This window comes from Leopardus geoffroyi, chromosome D4, assembly GCF_018350155.1.
Source record: "Leopardus geoffroyi isolate Oge1 chromosome D4, O.geoffroyi_Oge1_pat1.0, whole genome shotgun sequence".
In the NCBI taxonomy this organism is placed as follows: domain Eukaryota; kingdom Metazoa; phylum Chordata; class Mammalia; order Carnivora; family Felidae; genus Leopardus; species Leopardus geoffroyi.
The window spans coordinates 91776563-91798245 of NC_059342.1; the positions used below are offsets into that span (position 1 = coordinate 91776563).

General features: G+C 66.5%; 1 protein-coding gene across 6 annotated transcripts in view; it reads left to right on the plus strand.

Moving 5' to 3' along the window:
- Nucleotides 1–18439, plus strand: part of RXRA (retinoid X receptor alpha) — a 96086-nt gene extending 77647 nt beyond the window's left edge. For 5 of the 6 annotated variants that reach the window (XM_045469695.1, XM_045469694.1, XM_045469696.1 and 2 more), the window contains 6 exons: nucleotides 4644–4813; nucleotides 7538–7667; nucleotides 9226–9358; nucleotides 11464–11555; nucleotides 13096–13201; nucleotides 14799–18439. In XM_045469695.1, the coding sequence (XP_045325651.1) occupies nucleotides 4644–4813; nucleotides 7538–7667; nucleotides 9226–9358; nucleotides 11464–11555; nucleotides 13096–13201; nucleotides 14799–14946 (779 nt within the window). In that variant the 3' untranslated portion in view covers nucleotides 14947–18439. The remainder of the gene's footprint in view (nucleotides 1–4643; nucleotides 4814–7537; nucleotides 7668–9225; nucleotides 9359–11463; nucleotides 11556–13095; nucleotides 13202–14798) is intronic. The other variant, XR_006710395.1, reaches the window with a different exon arrangement.
- The last annotated feature ends 3244 nt before the right edge of the window (nucleotides 18440–21683 follow it).

Sequence of the window (21683 nt, forward strand, 5' to 3'; positions counted from 1 at the left end):
GGGTCGCCCCTCTGTATGCCTCTCTGCTTCCTTCTTCTTCCTCCAGGAAGGCTTCTCCCTGCTTCCTTCCTGCCTCCCTTTGCTTTCTGTGCTCCGTCTCCCACCCCAACCCAAAGACCGGGGTGCAGAGAGGGCAGTGCCTCGTGTGTGTGTGTGTGTGTGTGTGCGTGTGGCTGCTCTCGAGTACAGACTCCTTGACTGTCCTGGATTGAGTCCCGAAGGAAGGGGGGAACGTGTCCTCTGAACTAGAGAGCCCCTCCGGCAGGACACCCCCCTCTCTGGGTCTCAGTGGCCCCGGCTAAAGAAGGGGCGTTGGGCCAGGCCTGCCTGTCTCTGTGCTGGAAACAGAGGAGGCGGCGGGGCTGGGTGCTGCTCCCATAGCCACCCCCTCCCCCGCCTGGCTTCCCGCCCAGCCCCCACGGCCCGCAGGGGTGCAGCGGACACGGCAGTGGGTCGGGGTGGCCCCCGCTCCCCAACCCCCATGTCAGCGTCTCCCTTGATGCCTGGGACCCCGGTCTTGTCGGGTGCGGAGCCCCCCTCCCAGGCGCATGTCTGGCGACCCCCTCTCTGGTCTTCCCGGGGCGGTGGGGGGGGGGGGGGCGCTCAGGCCCAGGGCGGGGGCGGGGAGGGCAGGGAACGAGGCCCTGTGCTCGCAGACGCCTCCCGCCTGAGGCTCCCCGGCGCTGGCAGAACGTAAGTCAAACATGACTACGTCTAGAAGGTGACTGAGCTGGCAAAACATAAATCCCCGGGCTCCTCCCGCCCCCTCCGCCAGCTACAAATACAACCATAATATTTATAACGATGCCGCTCAGAGGTGCCGGCCCTCCACGGCTTCAAAGTGCTTCACGAAGCATTGGCTAATTAATTCGCGCCGCCCCTGCCGAGGAGGCAGGTGCCGGGGACCCCCACCCGCCGCTGCCGCCCCGGGCGCTGCCCCCACACTCGGGCCGCCCCGTCCGCCCGCCTGTGCAGTGGGAGGAAATCTGTGACCGGCGTGTGGGGAGCGTGGGGGCCGGAGGCGGGAGCGCCGCACGGGGCCAGCCCGGGGCCGGGGCTGCGGTGCTCCCTCCGGGGTGGGGGGAAGCAGGGCCACACAGCTGGCGGGGGCAGGGCCACGGCGCCTGGAGCCACCCGCTGTCCTGTGAGCTCAGCCGTGCCCCTGTGCTGCTCTGGACCTGCGTCCCCAGCTGGAAGAACGAGGCAGTTGAGCCAAAGCGCATGCCTCTCGGCTGTGTCCCGGCCCTGAGGGTTTCGGATTGTGCCCAGAGCATAGACCCTGGGGACCACCCCCCTCACCTCCCCCCACCCCCCGCTCAGGGTCTCAGGGACACGGGCCTGCCTGGACTCTGTGTCCGTCACCCCAGCTGCTGGCTGCGTCAGTCCGTGCACGCTGGCAGCAGGGTGACCACGAGGAGGTGCCCTGCCCCAGCCCGGCACCTGCCACATGTTGGGGTCTGGAAGCCTGGCTGGAGAGGGCCCGGAGCACGACCGTGCCTCCTCGCCACCTGCCCGCCAGCTGGAGCTCCCCCCCGCCCCCCGCAGCCCCCACCTGCTGTCGGCCTTTGGGAAGCGCCAGCCTTGCAGAAACTGACTTGGGCCTCCTGCCTGGCTCCTCGGCCCAGCTGCTGCGATTTGCAGGTGCTGAGCTGGCCCCCGTCCTTGAGTCGCACTCTGTGAGTGCAAAGGCCCTCTTCCGTGCTCTGGGTCTCGGAGAATATAGCCTCTGGCACAGGGTTGGCTCTAAATAGCCACCTGTCAGTGTGGCAGACATCGCCTGCCCTCAGGGAGCCCCGCGGGGTGGTAGAGAGTTGTCCGTTGGGGCTGTCAGGGAACGGTGGGCTGTGCTCCGGGAACCAGGCAGCCCTGTGGGACTCTTGGGGCCAGCACCGTCAGGGAGCCCTCATGCCCCCCGGCTGGAGCGGCGAGAGAGGAACGGGGGCTCACGGATCCCCGGGGGAGGGCTGGTCCCCAGGAGCCATGGCCTTGGGAGGAGGTGGCAGGTGAGAGCCGAGGCTGAGCGGGGAGGCGCCAGAGCCACGGACGCCTCTTCCCGCCCTCCTCCCTCCTGCCCGTCCGTTGCATTTGCCAAACCCATCAGGAAACCAAAGGGGAGAGGACTTGGTAAGGCAGCCCGAGTTTGGGCCCTCAGAGCCAGGGCAGGGGGGTGGGGTCTGGAGGTTCAAGGAGGTGGTCTCGTGACAGCTGGCATCTGTGAGACCCGGGGACGTGCTGTGCCCCACAGAGATGTTGTGGAGGGGAGAATGAGCCCATCTGAGGCCCAGGGGGCCATTGACTCAGGAGGCTCCAAGCCAGGCTGCACCTTCCGCTCTCCAGAAGGCTCTGCCCCAGAACATTGGAGCAGGAAAGAGGGCACTGATCGCAGTGTCCTGAGAGTGTGAGGGTGGGATGCCAGGCTGAGGTCTGCAGGGCAGGGGCTCTGAGCTGGCTTTGGGAATATAAATCGGGGACTGGTCAGCAATGGGGAGTGGGAGACCCGGATGGCACAAGGAAAGGCCCGCTGGAGGAGGAGGGTCTGGCCAGCATCCTCGGGAGGGCCGTGAGGCCCCCTGGCTGAGCCCCCACCTCCAGGGCTGGCCGGAAGCTGGGCAGTGGTCCAGAGGGCCTGCAGCGGTTGGAGTCAGCTGACCTCAGCTGGCTCCTATGCAGGAGCGTGACCTGGGGGCTGCAGGTTCGGCTCCCTGCAAACGTCACTGTATTTTATCTTCGTGCTCTACCCACGGGCCCCCCAGGAGCTGGCCGTTCGCCAGGGCCTCTGGTGCTGCAGCTCAGGGTGCGATCTAGGAGCGGGACGGTGGGGGTCCGGGTCCTGCGATCCCGGAGCGGGACGGTGAGGCGAGCTGCTCTGAGTCGGGTGGTCTGGGCATCCATCCAGGTGAGGGTTCTGAGGGGCTCATGAGGTTTGGTGGGCACTTGGCTCGGCAGAGTGGCCTGCTGGGTGCAGTCACGGGGGCTGCGAGGGGCTGTGTCCGAGGACCGTGTGCCACGAGCACCGGCCCAGATCTCAAAGCCCTTGGGTTTCCAGTAAGGGAGTGAGCTGCCCGTACCCCTGGGGTGCTGTGGGGGACCTGGGCCTGGCATGTGGGGCTCCCCCAGCCCGGGGTTATCTTCCGCCTCTTATTGGGAGCCCTCTGGGCTTGGATGTGGCCACAAGAGGTGGGTCCAGCTCTCTCGGTCCTCGGGGCCTCCCAGGGGTCGGCCTGCCTCTGGGCTCTGCGGCGAGGGGCTGTTTCCAGGCCCTTCCTCTCAGCTTAGATGGGCCTGGGGACAAAGGTCTCCGTGCTACACTCTTGGAAGTCCCCTCACCAAGCTCCCACTCTGTGATGGGGTCTTCAAGAAACCGAGGGCCTTGTCTGAGGGCGGGGTGGGGGGCTGAGGAGCCGGCCCTGAGGAGGTCGAGGCCACCCCAGGGGCCTGGTGGAGGGGGACCATAGGAGGGTGGGTTTGGGTGGGCTTGGGGGAGGCTGCTGTGACGGCATCTGGGCATTCCCGACACTCCTAGCTGGCTCAGGCTGAAACAGTGCCGTGTGGACAGCCCTTCTGGCCCCACACTGGGCTGCAGGCTGTGACTTTTCCCTTCGGCTGACTCGTTTCCCCCAGTCCAGGGCCCTTAGTTCTCTTACCGGAGAGGAGGGGTGGAGGTGGGGGTCCCCCAGGAGGCTGCGGCAGCCCTGAGGAGCCATCTTGGGTGCTTGTGGGGCTCTGGGTGGGGTCCCACAGCCTGACCCCTGGGTCCCAGCCTCTCTTGGGAAGGGCAGTTTGAGCTTCATGGACTCTGAAGTCCGAGGTCTGTAAACGCCCATCCGCACGGTGCCCTGGCGTCCTCCCTTCTGTCCACGTGGGTCTGCCTCCTTCCATCGGCTTCTCTCCCTGGGCTCCCAGGGACTGGGCCATGCCCTGTCCACCCATCTGCTCAGCCCTCCAGCCCCAGGGCTGCCCCATTCCCCACCGGGCTGACCCAGGCCATCCTGGCTGATGCTCCGGGTTGGCATCCAGCTCCTGGTCTCCCCTGGGCCCCCCTTTTCTTTCTGCAGCTGGATGGGACTTTCAGAGATGTGTGTCCTATCCTGTCCCTTTCCTGTGGCACAGGAACTTGCCCCTGCTCCCGTGTACCCCTTGTACCAGCTCTCCAGCTGGTGTGAGAGGCCCATTCATCAGGAGTATCTCTGGTTTGGCTCTGGGCCTTTGCACACGCTGCCTCCTATGCCTGAACTATTAGCCTTGTCTTTCGTGGCTCTTTACTTTTCTTGCCACTTCTTCCGGGCAGCCTTCCTGGCTTTGTCCGAGCCCATAGTCCATCAAAACCCTTCTCACTGCACGTTAGGCTCCCTGCTGAACCATCCGTCAGCTGCACGAGAGCTGGGCCCCGTGTGCCCTGGCCTGTGTATGCCTGGCCCCAGACAGGTCCTGATGTGGAATTAGCCGGATGAATTAGCGAGAGGCGGGTGTGCTCTGTGAGTGTGTGTGGCTGCTGAGAGGCAGAGACCGGGCCGTGGTCTGGCCCTCACTGGCCCTGGCGGGCGCGCTGGCTCGGGGCCGACACGGCTTGGCCCCTGGTCGGGGGGTGGGGGGGGCGCTGCCCAGGGAGCCGCGGGCTGACCACGGCCTCCCTCACCCTGCAGCCGTGCAGGAGGAGAGGCAGCGGGGCAAGGACCGGAACGAGAACGAGGTGGAGTCCACCAGCAGTGCCAACGAGGACATGCCGGTGGAGAAGATTCTGGAGGCGGAGCTGGCCGTCGAGCCTAAGACCGAGACGTACGTGGACGCGAACATGGGGCTGAACCCCAACTCGGTGAGCGCCACCCCTGCCCACGTGGTCCCCCCCTCCCCACCGGGACCGCAGGGGCCGGCGTTGCCTGGGGACCGCTGGCCCCTGGTGAGCGTTGTGGGCGAGAGGCCCCATCTGTCATGGGCCGTGCTGACGCCCGGGACCCCGCACGTGCTGTCCTGCCCCACGGGGCCTGCAGCCCGCGCTCAGCTGGGTGTCGGGGGTCCCGTGTGTGCCCCCACGTGGGGTCAGGGCTGGGCCCAGAGCCTGTGGCCCCGAGGTGGCACTGGCCTCTCTCCCTCCGTCCTCTGCCTGGCTCGCCGCGGCTCCCACCGTGCTGGACACGCCCTGTTCGTCCACCCGTGCACCGCCAGGGCCCTGGCACGTGCAGCTCTCTCTGATTCCTCCTCTCGTGTCTGTCTGGGCTCAGGGGTCTCTCTTCCTGGGGCCCTTGCCCCCTGTGGCCTTCCTCCACGGCCCCGTGAAGGCGGGCCTGGCCCCAGGGCGTGGCTCAGAGCTCCCTTCACGGCCCCCGGCACACGGCAGCCGGTCGCGGGGTGCGTGGTGGGTTAATTCTCCCTCCCCGCCACGAGGCCGGGGCTGGCGTCTGAGCTGCTCCTCGCCGCCCGGCCCCGGCCAGGGACCCCGCCTGCCTGCGGGTGCTCGCACACAGCCCTCACCCCGGCTACGCGTGTCCCGTGTGCTCACGAGGCCCCGGCACTGTGAGGCCGCTGTGGCTGGCCACCAGGCTTCCCCGGACCCCCGTGGGGGCGCCCGGTGCCCAGGGCCACAGCCCCTGTCGGGCCTCCGCTCTGGCACCCAGCCGGGGAGCAGGTGCACGCGGGGCCCGAAGGCAGGTGTCCGGCACTCTGCTTGTGGACCGAGCCCACCCCTCAGGGCCCCGGGAAGGGGGGGCCGGCTTCGAGGGGTTCACGGTGGGACAGAAGCTTCGGGACAAAATCGGGAGATAGACCAAGGGCTGCCAACGTTTTTCTTCCGTCGAGTGGAGACGTTATTAGGAACAACCAGCTGCCACTTTCTCCCCCTGCCCTCAGAACCGGCCCGGAGCTTTGGGCCGTGTCGAGGGCTGGCCGCATTGGGGGGCGCCAGCCTGCCTTTCTGTGGCTGGCCTTGTTACAGCTTCCTCTGGGTCGGCCTGGCCCCCCTTCAGACAACTCATTAGGCCCCGTCCCTCAGACAGCAGGAGGGTGGCTCACTCTGGAGTGGCACCTTTTGCGCCCTGGGGTCGGGCCGGGACGGGGCGGGGGGGGGCCTGCTGTCATCTCTTGGGACACGTGACCTGTGCGGCCAGCTGCAGAGGCCACTGCCCGGGAGTGGTTCAGGGGCTCCGCTGGGCCCCTCGTGGGCTCCTAGGGGGCCAACAGCCGGTGGCCTGGGAGGCTGGTTCCCTGGGCTGCCTCCAGGAGCTTTGAGGCTCCTCCAAGCGCCCCCCGCTCCGCACGGCTTCCCCGGGCCCCTCTCCACCTGACGGGGCTGGAGGCGCAGAGCCCAGCAGGGGTGGCCTCGGACAAGGCTAGCTGCTGGGTGTGTCGCCCTCGTGAGCTGGGGACCCCGCAGGCCAGCCTCGGTGCCAGTGCGGGTGATGGGGGTGCTGCGTGGGGACACATGTGCCCTGAGCGGAGCCTGGCCCCGGCTTCTGGTCGATGCGGAATCTGCTGCAGGGAACACAGGAGGGAACACCCACCCCCACAGGCCAGCCCTGGGCAGCAGAGGGATTTTGGGGTGAGGGCAAGTATAGGGGTGTGCTGGGGGCTGTCACCCTGGGCTGGGGGTCCCGTGAGCCCCAGAAGCCCTGGCTGACGCCTGTTCCCACAGCCCATGTCCCCCCCTGCTCACCCCAGCCCCTCCCCACCTGGTGGCCTCTGTGACAGTTTGTCACCTGGCTTCCCGTGCAAGCCCTCAGCAGGCCCCTCCCGCGGGACCCCGGGTGTTGAGACTGCGCCTCCCTTTAGGGCAGATGGCCGCTGTCTGGGGAAGCTCCTCAGAGGAGCCTTTGCCCCTGCCAGGGGGCCCCGGCCCTTGTGGTTCCCGGAGCGACGGATTTCTGCCCCCACCCCCCCTCGCTCAGGACCCGAGGGTCCGCCTGCCAGGAGCCTGGGGGGCCTGCCTGCGTTTCCTCATCGGTGAGGATGAATGGAGAGGTCCCTGCTGGCTAGAACTTTGCAGAAGGGGCTCTGTTGCCCGCATCTGGATACCGTCTCCACAGCTGGGAGGAAGAAATGGCACGGAGGGGCCAGCACTGTCCCCCGCCCCCCGGGTCCCCCCGGCCCAGCTCCAGCTTCACACCTGCCTTTCTCTTTCCCCGACTGTGCCCCAGGGTCACCGGGCCCCGCACGGAGTGCTTCGGATGGCAGTGTTTTTAGTATCTTCCGGTCCTGGTCCTGGAGGTCCACGGTCCCAAATCCGTGTCTGCGGACTGGGGTCGGGTGTGGCAGGGCTGGGTCCTGCTGGGGAGGACGTCCCCTTGCCCTTCCGGGTGCCGGAGGCGTCCTTGGCTCGCGTGCTCCAGCGAGCGTCTCTCCTGCTCACTGTCCCCGTCTCTGACCCGGTCTCTTCCGTCGTCGTCCCACCGGGGCGTGCCCCCAAAGGGAGATGTAAAGTGGCCCGTTCGCACACTGGTCTCGGGGCCTTCCTCAGCCCGGGGCAGGTGCCGTGGGGGTGTGGGGGGACCTGGTCCGGGCCTCGTTGCCAGCAGGGCGCTCACTGTGTGCCCCTCCCCCCACCCAGCCCAACGACCCCGTCACCAACATCTGCCAGGCAGCGGACAAGCAGCTCTTTACCCTGGTCGAGTGGGCCAAGCGGATCCCGCACTTCTCAGAGCTGCCCCTGGACGACCAGGTCATCCTGCTGAGGGCAGGTAAGTGGCCGGTCTGGTCGGGGCCGGGGAAGGCATCGGAGGGGAGAGGGCATGGGCCTTGGGGCCCCGTGGTTGGGCCAGACCCTGGGACGCCCCATCCTCCCGCGGCGTGGGGCTCCCTGCCCCGTCTGGCCTCGCTCTGCCCTCCCGAAGGAGGTATTGGGTGTGGGGTCTCTAAGTGGCCTTCTGAGAGGTAAAGCGCTGTCTGGGGACCTCTGGAGAGGGCGAGGGGGTGGGGGGGTTGTGTGTGTGTTCTGCCCTCTCCCCACACCGAGGCCTCAGCTCCTTCTTTGGGTGGGAGCATCGGCACTGGGGTTCAGCTCAGGCCCAGTTCCCGACACGTGATGGGTGTGCCAGGTGGAAACCGGTTTCTGCCGTGAGACTAGGGTCCTCAGAGCAAGTTCCTGCCAGAGGGACAGCAGGGACGGGGGAACCAGCTATGCTGGGCCTTCCTTCAGAGGGTGCTGGCAGGGGCACCCCCCCCCCCCACCAGCCTCCTGCCCCACCAGGCCACCTGCACGTGCTGGGTGGTGCTGTGTCCACCGGCTGAGGCCGTACCCCGACCCCGGCCCTGCCACCGGCTGGATGCTGAGGGAATGGCAGAGGGCAGCCGGGCCCAGAGGTAGGAGGGGACCAGGCAGGCCCCGCGGGGCAGCAGGGAGAGCAGAGTGACTCCTGAGTGATCCCACGGTGTCAGGGCTAGGGCCGGCTGGGGAGGACAAGTGCTCTTGGGGCCGGCTCTGCCCCCAGCCTGGTGGGGAGGGGAGGGGCGCCTTCTCAAAGAGCTCCCACTCTAGTTGGGGCATAAAACCCAACACCCAGAGCCATCAGGGGAAGGTGGGCAGAGGCCCACGTTCTCGACCTGACTCACTGTGGTGGGGTAACCCCTGCTGTGCCTCAGTTTCCCCTTCTGTAAAACGGGGCCGCTCCTGGTTTTGTTGTAGGATTGTAGTCAGTATTGAACGGGATGGTCTACGTGATCCCGTCTGCCATGGAGCCCGGAGCCTTCCGAACCCTTGGGAGTGTGGCTGTGAATTTCGCTGTCCTTGGGGAAGAGGCTCCGGGCTTCCCGGTTCCACAGGAGTCACTGAGAACCAAGCATAGTACTTCGACAATGTACTATTTGGTGGTGCCCCAGGTGGCACACGTTAACGCGAGAGTTCGCTGCTGAGACAAGGTTCACGGAAGCAGCTCTGGGGTCGCCCCGGAGAGAGTCCCCCACATCCTCCGTGGCTTGCGCACCCTTGTGGGCAGAGACTTCTCCGGGCACATGAGTTTGGGAGCACCTGGTTAAACAGAGCCAAATCGGGTGCTCTGTGCAGGACTTCTCAGGGCCTTTATTGCCCCAGTTTGCACTGTAGAAGAAAGAGGCATTTCCCAAACATAGGTGCTTGGGAACCTTGTTCCTGTGGCACGCTCATGTAGGGGTTCCCCAGACCCCACTCTGGGACGGTCCTGTGATAGAGCGTGCTGCCTTTGGACGGCAGCCCCATGGGGGGAAGGGTGGCCCCGGGGCCCGGATGCAGCCGCGTGACCCTGCGCCCTCCTCCCCCCCCAGGCTGGAACGAGCTGCTCATCGCCTCCTTCTCCCACCGGTCCATCGCCGTGAAGGACGGGATCCTCCTGGCCACCGGGCTGCACGTGCACCGGAACAGCGCCCACAGCGCCGGGGTGGGCGCTATCTTTGACAGGTGGGGCCCCCGGCCCACATTCCCGTCCCGCTTAGCGTGGGTTCCGTTCACGCGGGTGTCAGATGTGGACACGGAAGTGTAGGGACGAAGGTTCACGTCTCCCTAAGTCTGTCAGCGAGGGGCACCCAACAGCCGCAGCCTAAACGTTTTGATTTATTTTCTCCCGGCTCTCTTTATTTTATTTTATTTAAAAAAATTTTTCTAACGTTTACTCATTTTTGAGAGAGAGAGAGAGAGGGAGAGAGAGAGAGGGAGAACGAGCAGGGGAGGGGCAGAGAGGGAGGGAGACCCAGAATCCGAAGCGGGCTCCAGGCTCCGAGCCATCAGCGCAGAGCCCAACGCGGGGCTCGAACCCACGAACCGCGAGATCGTGACCCGAGCCGAAGTGGGACGCTCAACCGACGGAGCCACCCAGGGGTCCCCTCCTGGCTCTCTTTAAACTCCTGTGCTGGGGAAGGAGCACTGCACTTTCTGAAAAGGAGGAGTCACCGTCTTACAGCAGCTGCCTTGTCGGCCGCTGCTCCTTCACCTCCCCGCACCCCTGTGCTCCGTAGCATCCACGCAGGGAGGCAGCGCTGGCAGGGGTGGGGGAACCCCGCGCCTCCAGTCTAGTGGCTCCACACACACAGCTCCCTTGTGCTCCACCCGGCAGGGTGGACAGGAGCTGCCCATCCCCGGCTGCAGGCACCTGGGTGTCTGGTTGAGCCAGCTGCAGAGGAGGGGCTGGGAGAGACGTCGTAGGGTCCCTGGGGCAGGGGACGCAGCACAGGAGCAGTGAGGGAAGATGGTGGCAGGGCTCCCAGGGAGCCCGAGTATGGGAGCCCTGAAGTCAGAGGTGAGCGGGGCCCCCCGGCCGTCACCCACGGGAGAATAGACGCAGGAACCACGCTGCCCTGTAGGGCAGTTCCGGTAGGACCAAGAAGTCGGCCTCGAGCTCCCCGGGATGTGTCAAGTGCAGACGGGCTGTGGCCACGTACCCTGGCAGGTGCTGGTTTAAACAGCATACAGGCGTGTCTCTGCTGCAGGACTTCTCAGGGCCTTTAACAGGCTGATGTACAAGGTGCCAGCAAAGGCAGCTGCGGGGTGCAACCATTGTCCACAGAGGCCTTCTTTAGAGAGGATAGCCTGCTGGGATCTGCTTTGCTTTAGGAATGCAGCCCCAACCGTGCACCCAGCCGCCAGTTCTGTGTCACAGCTGCTAGAGAGGTGACAGCGACAGAGGCGTGGGGCTGTACCCCGAGTGGGCCCAGAGCGGCATCGGAAGGAATCTGCTCCTCCTTGCCCTTCGAGCGAATGGAACGGGTGACCCCTGCCTCAGGGCCCCGCCGGCCGCAGCAGAGGTGGTGGGGCGTGTAAGCGCCTGTCCCCTCCCACTCTGTCCCCGAGGCTCCCTGGGATCTTCCCCTCTCCAGCCCGCAGACCCTTGGGGGCTCCCCGGCTCCTCGGGGTGAGCATCCAGGTTCTTCCCAGGCCACCGTCCTGGGTCCCCTGTGGCCCAGCCTCGCCAGCCACTTGCCACTTCTTGGACACGGCCGTCGAGTTCTGGGGGCCAGTGAGCAGGCCGACGAGGTCGGGGAGCGCACACAGCCTGGGACCCAGGAGCCCGCTGCCCGCAGGGGCTGGGCCAGCTGAGGTTGGGTCGGGGCTCCGCCCTGTGACAGGTGGTGTGGCTTGGTCTGGAAGCGAAGCCCCCTCAGGCAGCTGGGAGGGAGCAAGGGGGGCCACGTCCGGGGGACCCACAGGAGCGGTGTGGGTACCGTGCGCCACGGCCCTGCTTCGAGCCTTGGGGAGCCGTGGCGGCGGCCTCTCCCCGCCGCGTCCGGGTCCCTGGCTCCCCGCGGTGCAGCTGTCACAGGTCCCTTCCTGGTAAACCCCACCTGCCGACCTTCCTGAGAAAGGAAAGGGAGCCGCCCGTCTCCGGGTGGGCCCACACGCGGGGCGCGGGGGACGTCAGGCCCCGGCCAGGCGGCCCCCCGGTTTGGCCCGGCCGCTCTCGGCTGTGCCCGGCGTCCACGCCGCTTCCCGAGCGAGTCCTCTGGGGAAGCCGCGGGGGTCCCCGGCGAGGCCACGGCCTGACTGGGACCGCGGTGCCGCGTCCTCCGCAGGGTGCTGACGGAGCTCGTGTCCAAGATGCGGGACATGCAGATGGACAAGACGGAGCTGGGCTGCCTGCGCGCCATCGTCCTCTTCAACCCCGGTACGGCCCCCCTGGCGTGCCCCGGGCGCTCGCGGCCCATTGCTCGTGGCCTCTTCTCGTGGCTCTCGTGAGCGTGAGAACGTGGCGGCCTCCGCGGGCAGTGGGGCTCAGTGGCTCGCGCTCCTCCTTCGCGGTGCGGCGGGGCCTGTGGCCGAGCCCTCCGAGCCCCGCGTCCGCGGCGCGGCACCACCGGCCGCCAGAATCCCGGTCGCTGGAAGCGGCAGCGTCTTCGTGAACTCCTAGTAGGGAAGGTCTGGAGCCCGGACAGGCGGGTGGGGACGCAGGGGGGCAGGCTCGGGGCCGCCGCGGGCTTCTAGGGAGAGGTGGGCGAGCTGGCTGGGCCGTGGTAAAGACGGGGGCGGGGGTGGGGGTTCGCGGGCCCCCTGCCTTCCTGCCTTGCAGCCGCTCCAGTGCTGAGGGATCCGCCTGTGGATCCGTGAACGCCTCCTTTAGGGGAGACCCCATTTCTGTGGGGCATTTTGTCCCCCAGATTTATGCTCTAAGCCTGTGATCCTGCCAGCATGGGAGGCCGGGCCACACATCTCGGCCCCGGCCGGGTGGGGTCCCCGTTCAAGTTGTGCGTGGTCCGGCCCCTGGTGCACCTTCGCTGTCCGAGTCCTGGGTGTGGGGCTGCTGGGGACGGGAAGGAGATGGCTGGAGCTGGGGCCTCCTCAGGGCCTGGGGGCGCTGAGCTAAGGAGAAGCCTGGCGCGTCCCCGAGAGGCCCAGGACCCCAGGCCTCCTGCGGCATTCAAGCCGGGCCTCAGCGCACCTGCCGGGACGTCAGGCTGCCAGGGCAGTGCTGCTGTGAGCGCCCCCCGACCTGGGGCTCAGAGGCGACCCGACGGCAGGCCCGTCCCGTGGCTGAGCCGCTGTGGGGCCGCGGCGGCTTCAGACGGCAGCAAGCGGGCAGTGGTGGGCTCCAGCCTCCGGCCCCCAAGCCATCAGGTTGGACCACACTTGGCTGGGACCAGACCCGGGGCCTCGTGAACCCTAGCGCGATAACCACCCAGTGCTGGCTGCTGCGGGGAGAGATGGGCTCGTCGGACGTTGGCTTGTTGGGCCTTGGGAAGCCCCGGGAGACAAGGAGGCAGAGAGGACGCTGGACGGAACTGCCTGGCCCGGTGGGCTCCGACTGGTTCCGGGAGCCCCACGACGGTCACCCAGATGAGCCCCAGCCCACCCCGTGTGCCTCGGATCCCACCGGCGGGTCCTGGAGGCTTTGGTGGCTGTGGTCCCGGGCATCGCCGTCCACGGGCAGAGCCCCTTCCGGACCGGGCTCCTGCCCTCAGGGTCCCAGGACTCGGCGGGGGGGGGGGGGGGGGGGGGGTGGTCCCCTTGCATTTGAGCCCCGATGGGGAAGCTGTGTCGCGAAGTCCAGGGATGGGCCCGAGGTCCCGTGGCCAGCGAGTGGCAAGTCGGGACCCAGAGCCCGCCCGCAGCTGCCGGCCTCGTCCGAGCGGGGAGCTCGCCTGAGTGCCCGGGTGTCCCGTGCAGCCTCCCGGGCGAAGGCCTCTGACCCGCAGCCCCTTCCCCTGCAGACTCCAAGGGGCTCTCGAACCCAGCGGAGGTGGAGGCCCTGCGGGAGAAGGTCTACGCGTCCCTGGAGGCATACTGCAAGCACAAGTACCCTGAGCAGCCGGGAAGGTGAGCCCACGGCCCTGGCCCCCTGCCCCGGGGCCCCTCGGGGCCTCACTCCAGACCCCCCGGCCCCAGGCCGGACTGCCACCCGCTCTCCCGCACGGCCGTGGCAATTAGAAGGCCGCACCGCCTCCGTCAGGGAAGGTGTGCGGAGGGCGGGGACCCCGCGGGTGCGCTGTCACACCCCTGCAACTCACCGGAAACGGTCCGCGCGCGGCAGGTGCTGGTCTCCGTGGGGTATGAAAATGAAGCCAGCGGTCTCCTCCGCCCCGAAGGGAACCCCTAGAGGCGGGGCCTTTGCGTGCTAGCCCCCAGCAGGGACGGAGGCCAGCACAGAGCGGCTGCTTCCTAAACGTGTTCAGAGTTTGCCTCCCACCTGACGGGGGGCACCGGAAGGGCTGGGCCTCATTTCTGGGTCCACAGTGCCAGACGCACAGGAGGTGGCTTGGTGCCTGTCGTCCTACTCTAGCCCCTCCCTCCGAAAGGGCCTCTCCTGGCAGGGCGTGTGCCCCCCAGCCCCGGTCACCAGACCTCCCTCTCCCCTGCCCGCCCCGCGGTGCCCGCTGGTTCGCACACCCGACTGTGCCCCGCTCCCTCCCAGCCTCATCTGGTTTGGTTTAAACTGAAACTTCCCGGGGAGGATGGAGGGCAGGCCTGCTTGTTTTTCCTGGCTGCACGCCGCAGCCCATCTCGCCAGCTCAGCAGAAAACCGCTTTCTCTGGCCCCGGTCCAGCCTCTATGCTGCGTTTTTGCCTTTAAAACGTGGGTTGCATGGCAGCCAACCCCAGGGCTTTCTCCCCTGAAATACAGACACTGTGAATAGTTAACGAGGCCCCGCAGCCCCTCGAGGGTCCGTGTGGTTGTTGGGGGGGGGGCAGCTGTGGACATCCCCGGAGGGGACAGGGCACTATCCTTGGTGGGAGAGCAGTTAAGCCTGGTGTCCCTCCTCCAAGAGCCCCAGCCTTCCCCCTTCCCTCCCCCAGTCAGTCTGCCCCTCCCCACCCCCAGGGGCCGGGCAGGGCCTGGGGATCATGCCTCTGGCCCAGCTCCAATAGAGCTATTTCTGGGGAAGGGGTGGGCGTTGGCATGGGGCACCCGGGATGCCAGCGCTTTATGGGGTGAGGCTTGCTCGAGCACAGACCTGCTGCCCGGCCCACGAACGGCCCCACCTTAGCCCCCGCTGTGGCCAGAGGCACTGCTGATACTCAGATCCGTTTTTGTAGCTCTCTCCCCGACTTAAAATCCTGCCGTGGCTCCCTATTGCCCTTGGAGAGAGCCCACATATTTTAGCTTTCCCGTAATGCCGACTCAGCCTGCGCCAGCCCAGCCACTGCCTGGCCCTGACTCTTCATCCCAGGTCTCTCTTCCCTGGATCTTCCTACGGGGTCTTTGTGTCCACCCCACCTGTTCCCGCCCCCAGGCCCTGGCCGGCTGAGCGGCCCCACCTCCCCCTCAGGCTCAGCACCAGTGGGCAGTGGGCGGTGGGCGCAGGGCCAACCTGGGTCCTGTCCCCAGGCGCCCAGCAGGCGGCCACCGCACGGGGAAAGGGGGAGGGGGGAGGGGGGAGGGCCGCCCGCTTCCTCTTCCACGGGCCCTCCCACAGGTTCGCCAAGCTGCTGCTGCGCCTTCCTGCTCTGCGCTCCATCGGCCTCAAGTGCCTGGAACACCTTTTTTTCTTCAAACTCATCGGGGACACGCCCATCGACACCTTCCTCATGGAGATGCTGGAAGCTCCACACCAAATGACTTAGGCCCGCGGCCCGTCCTTCGCGCCCGCCCGCTCCCCCACCCCCGGCCTGGCCACCCCGCCTGGCCGCCAGCTGCTCGTCCCGGCCGAGCCCCGTCCCTGCCCCTTCTCCGCCTGGCCTGTTCGACGTGGGGGCGCAGCCTGCTAAGCCTAAGAGTTGCCGACGCCTCCTTACGTTCAGGGCAGCGCGGCTCACCTGGCCGCCGGCCTGCCCTGGAGCTGTAGCAGCCGCTGGTGATTGGAACATCCCGCGCCACCCTCCTGTGTCTGCAGTGACCCCTTCGCCGCCCGTCAGGTGCCCCCCCCCCCCCCCGGCCAGCGCGCCCCGCCCATCGTCAGTGACGGGGTGCCAACGACCCCACCTGCACCGCCCCTGCCCCGGGGCACTTGAGAGGGGCTCTGGGGCCCCGGGCTCCCCTTCCCTTGCAGGGACGGGCCAGCAGCCCCTTCCCAAAGATGGTTTGCAACTTCGCCCCCGAGCCGACCGGAACGGGAACTGACCTCCGTGCAGGGTTCTGGGGCCACCTCAAGGCTGCCGGGACTGGGGTCACCCACCTTCCCACCTCGGTTTTCTCTTTGCATCACCCTGGTTTCAGCTTCTTCGCTCGCACAGCCCCGTCCGACCCAGGGTAGCCAGACCCAGCGCGTGGCCCGTCCTCCGTCCTGCCTTCTGTTTCGGCCTGTGAGGAGGGGCCGGCTCCCGCCCGCCCAGTTCCTGGAGGGCGAGCCCGCTTCCCGGCCTTCCTAGAAGTACGGGCCACGCTGGTGTGACTCAGCTGACCTCGCGGGCAGAGATGGCCTCCGGGGAGGCCCGCAGGGGTGGGAGGAGGGGAGGCCCGCAGGGGTTGGGGGGCATGGAGAGCCAGAGGCCCGGCAGGACGATGGGGCTGCTTCCTGGAGCTGCTGGGAGAGAGGCCCCTTTTGCTGGCTGGCTGTTGCGTGTAGGAACCTCTTGGAATCGGGGATGTCGCGTGCCAGCGTCCTCGGGCCTGCGGTTAGATGCCCCTCGGGGACAGCCAGCCCGGCTGCTGTCTCGTCTGGGCAACAGCCTTATGTGGGGCTCCATCGGACACCTGCTCCGGCTGATGGCTCCCCAGTCCAGCCCAGCACCTGCTTCTGTAGCATCTCTGCCGACCCGGGCAGGGGCGCTGCCTCCTGGGCGGGGGTGGGGGGGCACGCTCCGAGCTCCGGGGGTGCAGGGGCTCTCTCAGGTTGAACCGGCTTCTTTTGCACTGTAATGCCCTCCCTTTGAGTACTTTCCATTCTCACGCCTCGTACTCCATGAACCCAGCGTTTGTCACTAGTGGGGGCCTGAGCAGGGATGGGGGGTGAGGGGATGCAGACAGCTCCTGCCCTCTCGTTCCTTGAGGGGATGACCTGTACCCTGGGCGGGGGGGGGGGGGGGGTCCTGAGGCAGGATGCAGAGAGGCAGGCCTGCTGGCCCTCAGGCCTCCGTGGGGAAAGTAGCTGTGGCTCTTTTCCTTCCAGAGTCCCCGGCCAAGCTGGAAAGTGAGGCTCCAGGCAGAGGCTCTGAGGTGGCACAAAACCCTCCTTTCTCCACCGTCCACCCCGTTCATCACGTGGGGAGGTGTCCCCTGCCAGGCGGGCGGCAGAGGTGGGGTGTGCTGGGGCCTGCCCAGCTCCCAGACGCTCCCCCAAATCTCAGCAGCCTTTGGGGGCTCCGTTGTGGCCAGCAGCGACGCAGGGACTCTTGGGGACTCCCTCGCGGGGTCCCCGGTTGTGGAAATAAATGGTAGACTGCCCCTCGCCCAGTATCCCTGGTGCCTTCTGCACCCGGTCCTCCCCACCCCGCCCCATCGGGCACGTGGGAACGTCATCGTTCCGGGCCCCGGGGGCCCCGGCTGTTAGTCCGTAAAGCACTGAGGCCCCCGGGCTCCCGCCTTGACAGCCAGAAACCCCCAGCCCCTCTGCGCCGCACCCCCCCACAGCCCGCAGGCACAGCGTCCCAGGCCCTTGGGCTGCCCTTCTCTTCCATCTGTCTGCTGTCCTTGTCATCCATCCAGTGCTGTTTGAGAAGGTGGCAGATGGGGAGACGGCCCGTTGCTCAGTAGAGAGGTAGGATTTTTATGCGACCAGACCTTTAATAGTATTACCAATCTGGTTCCATTAAGGTGATTTTTTTGTAATTATTATTATTATTATTATTATTATTATTATTTTGGTGGGACAATCTTTAATTTTCTAAAGATAGCACTAACATCAGCTCGTTAGCCACCTCTTGCCCGTCCCGCCTCGGCCGGGCTGGACGCCGCCCAGGCCCCGGCCTGCAGGTGCCTCCGCGGACTCACTGCCGGCTTTGACATACAGACGGGGTTCCCACAGCAGAGGAGCCCAGATGACCGCGTCCCGCGTCTGCAAGGTGTCCGCAAAGCCAGGCTCTGGCTTGCCCCCCCCCCCAACCCCCGTCAAGTGTCTCCTTGGAAGCCAGCCTGCCCTTGTCACCTGGAAACACACGGTCTCTGGGGGAAGACGGCCCCACGCCCTCGGCTTTCCAAGTCTCGGCGTTCCTAGAGGATTCGGGCCGGCGGCAAGCATGGGAAGCCACGGCAGGGCTCCCTCCTCTGCGGGGGCCCCTAGGAGGGCCCGGCCGGACGTGCAGCCAGTGGGTAATCAGCTGATGTTGTCCCCATCACGGAATTCGGGCGCGTGGCCTGGTCCCTGCCCTCGCAGGGGTGTGTGGTGTAAAATGTCCGTGCTGTACAGAGAGAAACTGCGTGGAGCCACACGCCGTCGACACGCAGCACACGCGTAGCAGTTACCAGCGTTTTGTTTTCATTTTTAATCCAGACTTTCCCCCTCCTCCCGTGTTCCTGTACGTTTGCTTCATGTAAGCAAGTAATAAGGACCCCTCCTTTGGTGAAATCCGGGTTCGAATGAATATGTCAAGGCAAGGAGTGCATCTATTTTAAGATGCTTTGGAGCAAGCAGCTTTATCAGTCACCGATCCTTAGCCATGCCTTAGCTGGGACGCGTAGCTAACGCTTTAGAGAGGTTGACAAGTACATACAGAGATAAAATGTCTAAAGCATCGGGAAAGGTAAAAAAAAAAAAAAAATCTATTTTTGTACAAATGTAATTTTATCCCTCATGTATACTTGGATGATGGGGGGGGTAGGACCTGTTTTGTTTCTGCTTCTGGACACGGAGGCGAGAGCTTCCCCCGCGAAGCCTGGGGCGCGGCGCACGGGCTTTGTACGAACCGCTGCGCGCAGACGTCCCCCTCGGGCGGGGGTGGGGCCGAGACGTTCAAGGGTTTTCTTCCCCTTCCGAGAGATCTTTAAAGCCTGGCGGTGTCCCGTCCCCGTTGCCAGCCGGCCTTCCCGAGACTCTGTTTGGCTGTGAACTTCCTTCCCTGCGTGATTGTTCTCTGAACACCGCCACCGCAGGTGCCAGGCACGGACGAACAACGGTGTCAGAACGTGGAAAGAAACACAGAAAAACTGAGAGGAGAAACAAAATATGAGCGTTTAAAAATACATCCCCGTTCGGTTCTCGTTTGTTCTGGGGGCGGGGAGGCCTCCTGCTTTGGGTCTGGAAGTCGGCCGCGCGAGGGTTGAGCGGGGCCTCCGGCTGCCGCGGTGGGGGGGGGCCTTCCCGGGTCTGCTGGGCTCCGGAGCCCCCTGGGGCCGGGCCAGAGGTCCGAGAGGGACCCCCACATCCCTGCCTTGCCCCAGGCTGCCCGAGCCCGAACGGGGGAGTGGTCCACACACAGGCCACAAAAACGAAGGAGGTCACCTCACCGCCCCGTTAATAACGAGGTGATGACACCCCGTCTGCTGCGTCCCGTGTGATAAATGCTCTTCGCGTCCACGCTGCCTGCGGGCCGGGCCAGGCCGCGGTTTGGAGGTGGTGCCTGTGCCCTCCCGTGTGCCCTCTGTCCAGCGGGCACCTTCCCAGGGAGGCTCTGGGAGCCCTGAGGGCGGGGTCCTGCTCTGTGGCACCAGACAGCTGGCCCGAGCGCATGCAGCCGACCACAGGCCGGGGGCTCCCCTTTCGTTACCCCCCCGAATGTGCTCACACACACGTGCACACAAACGACACGCGAACACACCACGTGCGTGCGTTCACCCACGTGCGCACGTGCACAACTGGCCCCCCCACGCGACACGTACCCATAAGACGCGTGTGCACGCACACGTACGTTCCCACAGTGCACGCAGGACACGTGCACACCCACGGGTGCAAGGACCTCAGTAGCCCCAGGACGTGCGAGGCGGTCGCAGTGGGAGCGGCTCACCCGCCTTCTCCCCCCCGGGGCTTATTGACGGGGCGGCCGGCCGCACCGCCACCTCGAGTCGCTCGCCAGGCCCCAGGGCTGGGTCGGGGGCACCAGTGGGACTAGAGCAGGTGACGACGTGGTTTGATGTCAGTTTAAGACGCCTGTCAGGCCTGCTGCTCCCTCCGTGCACCCTCCCCTGGGTCAAGGCCTTGGCCTTGCCCGCGGGAGCTCAGCCAGGACAAGCTCAGCCTGGACGGGGGCGGGCATGGGGAGCCCCACCTCTCCCCGCAGCACAGCCCCCCCCCCCCCCACTCTGGGCCTCGCCAGGACTGGCCCACGCTCTGTTCCTGTCAAAAGCACGTATATACCAGCCACGGGGGGCCGCTTCCTTGGTCTGGAGGCAGGGTCAGTCCTGGGAGGGCCTGGAGAATTGGGAGGGTTCCTCCCTGCTGACGGACCCCTTCTCCTACCTTCCACGCGACCAAACCTACTGTTGAGCGGCGGTCATGTGCCCCGAGCAGGTGCCAGCCCGGCTCTGGACGAGGCCCTCGGGAGTGGTCGTGTGGGGAGGGCTCCTGTGGGCTGGGAGGGCCCCAGGTGTAAATGTCCCCGTCCGGGAGCGGCCCGGACAGCTGCAGAGCCAGGAGGGGCCGCGAGGGTCCTTTGCGGGAGACCAGGAAAGCGGTATTCCCCAGGCCCTGCGCTGGTGCTCGGAGGGCAGACCTGTATCTTCCTAATGAGCCGGGGCAGGGGAGGGGGGTGGGGGAGGGCGGGGCGGGGTGGGGGGGCTCCAGGTGGGGGCCGAGCTGCTTGGCCCTCTCTGTCAGTCTGAGTCAGTCCCGGGTGGCCAGGGGCCTGAGATGACCTCTGTGGGGGCCACCCTGCCCCAACCCAGGGTCCTCCCAAGGGTTCTCCAGGACGCAGGCTCTGGGGACAGCGTGCTTACCACCCCCCCCCCCCCCCATCCCGGTGAGGAAGCACAGAGGAGTCAGGCTGAAGGATGGGGCCAGGAGGCAAGTGAGTCCAGGTGGGCAAGGTTCTGACGCCAACTTCCTGCGGTGAGCAGGGACCCTGGTGACCCCCCGGAGCGGGAGCACCGCTCTGTGCTATTGAGTTTCCAGCGGTCCAGCAGAGGCCCCAGGCTCCGCATGGGCCCACACAGCACGGCCACCTGGCCTCGGGCCTCCCTGCTGCCTCCAGCTGTCTCAGTGACACCTGCCTGGGGCCGTCACCTGGACCAGAGATGCTGGGCTTGATAGGTTTGCCACCAGCAGGATCGGCCGGCCGCGGGGCTTGGGGTTGGTAACGGGAGAGGGGAGCATGGGGCAGGGGGATTTGGAGGGACGGTGCTGAGCACTCACTCTCTAGTGACAGGAAGGGGCTGGCCCTGCCATCAGGAAGCAAGCAGGCAGTGTGATGGGAGGATGGGAAATGGGGGGGGGGGGCGGCTGCAGGGGAGAGACCCTGCCTAGGACACACATGACAGGAGCTGGTGCCATCGCTGGGCACGAGGACGGCAGCATCCAGTGACAGGAACCCCTCCCTTGGAGCTGGTCAGGGAAGTCGTGGGGACCTCAGGCAGCAAGGGGCTGGAGCTCGGGAGGGGAGACCATGTAAAGATCTCAGTCCCCAGCCCCTAGTACCCAAACGGTCCCATCGGTCCCTAAACTCAAGGGCTGCTGGGGACCTTGTGTTCTGGGAGTGTCGGAATACATCGCCATCGCGTTTCCAGCCGCCCTCCAGCCGCGGGGCCCAGGGCACCCAGGTCAGCCTCCCTGACGCATGCAGAGCCCCTGGGGAGTCCTCTGGGGGTGGGGGGAGCCCGGTCGGGAAGCCAGACCCCAACCCCTGGCGCCCGGGTGCCCGAGGCACAGAGCGGCACTGCCCTCTGCTGGAGGTGCCGGGGCAGAGCTCACCCTGCCTCCTCCGCTCCCTTCTTGTCCCATCCGTCCGTCAGCAGGCGCCCCTGCAGCCCCTACCCGCAGCGGCTCCTAATTCTCTGTGCATCAGCGTCCCCAGGAGCCGGCTCCCGGCCCCTGAGCCCGTAAATGTGACGGTCTGGGGGGGAGCCGGCACATGTGCCTTGTGGACACGCCCAGCGGGGGCCCAGGCAGCCCAGCCACTGTGCTCCGCCTGGACCTCGGTTCCCCGCCCCCCCCCCCCCCCACACACAATGAAGGCAAAAGGCCTCACACCCCAGACCTGTGACGTGGGTGTGCGAGACCTCGGTCATCCAGGTCAGATGCTCTGAAGTTGCCACTCTGCTGTTTTATTTTGCTGCGAAGAGACTCCAACACAGGGCGAGGACCTGGACAGGGGCTGGGGCTGGAGCCTTTAGAGAGAGAGAGAGAGCCCCCGGGGGTCCACCTCTGGAGAAGGCCAGGGCTGTGGGCCCGGGTTCTGGGGCCGGGGGCCCAGGAGGTGGCTTTGGAGATGGGGACCCAGAAGGTGGGGCATCATTGTGCCCTTGAAGGTGAAAATCCAAGGGCAGGTTGGAGCTG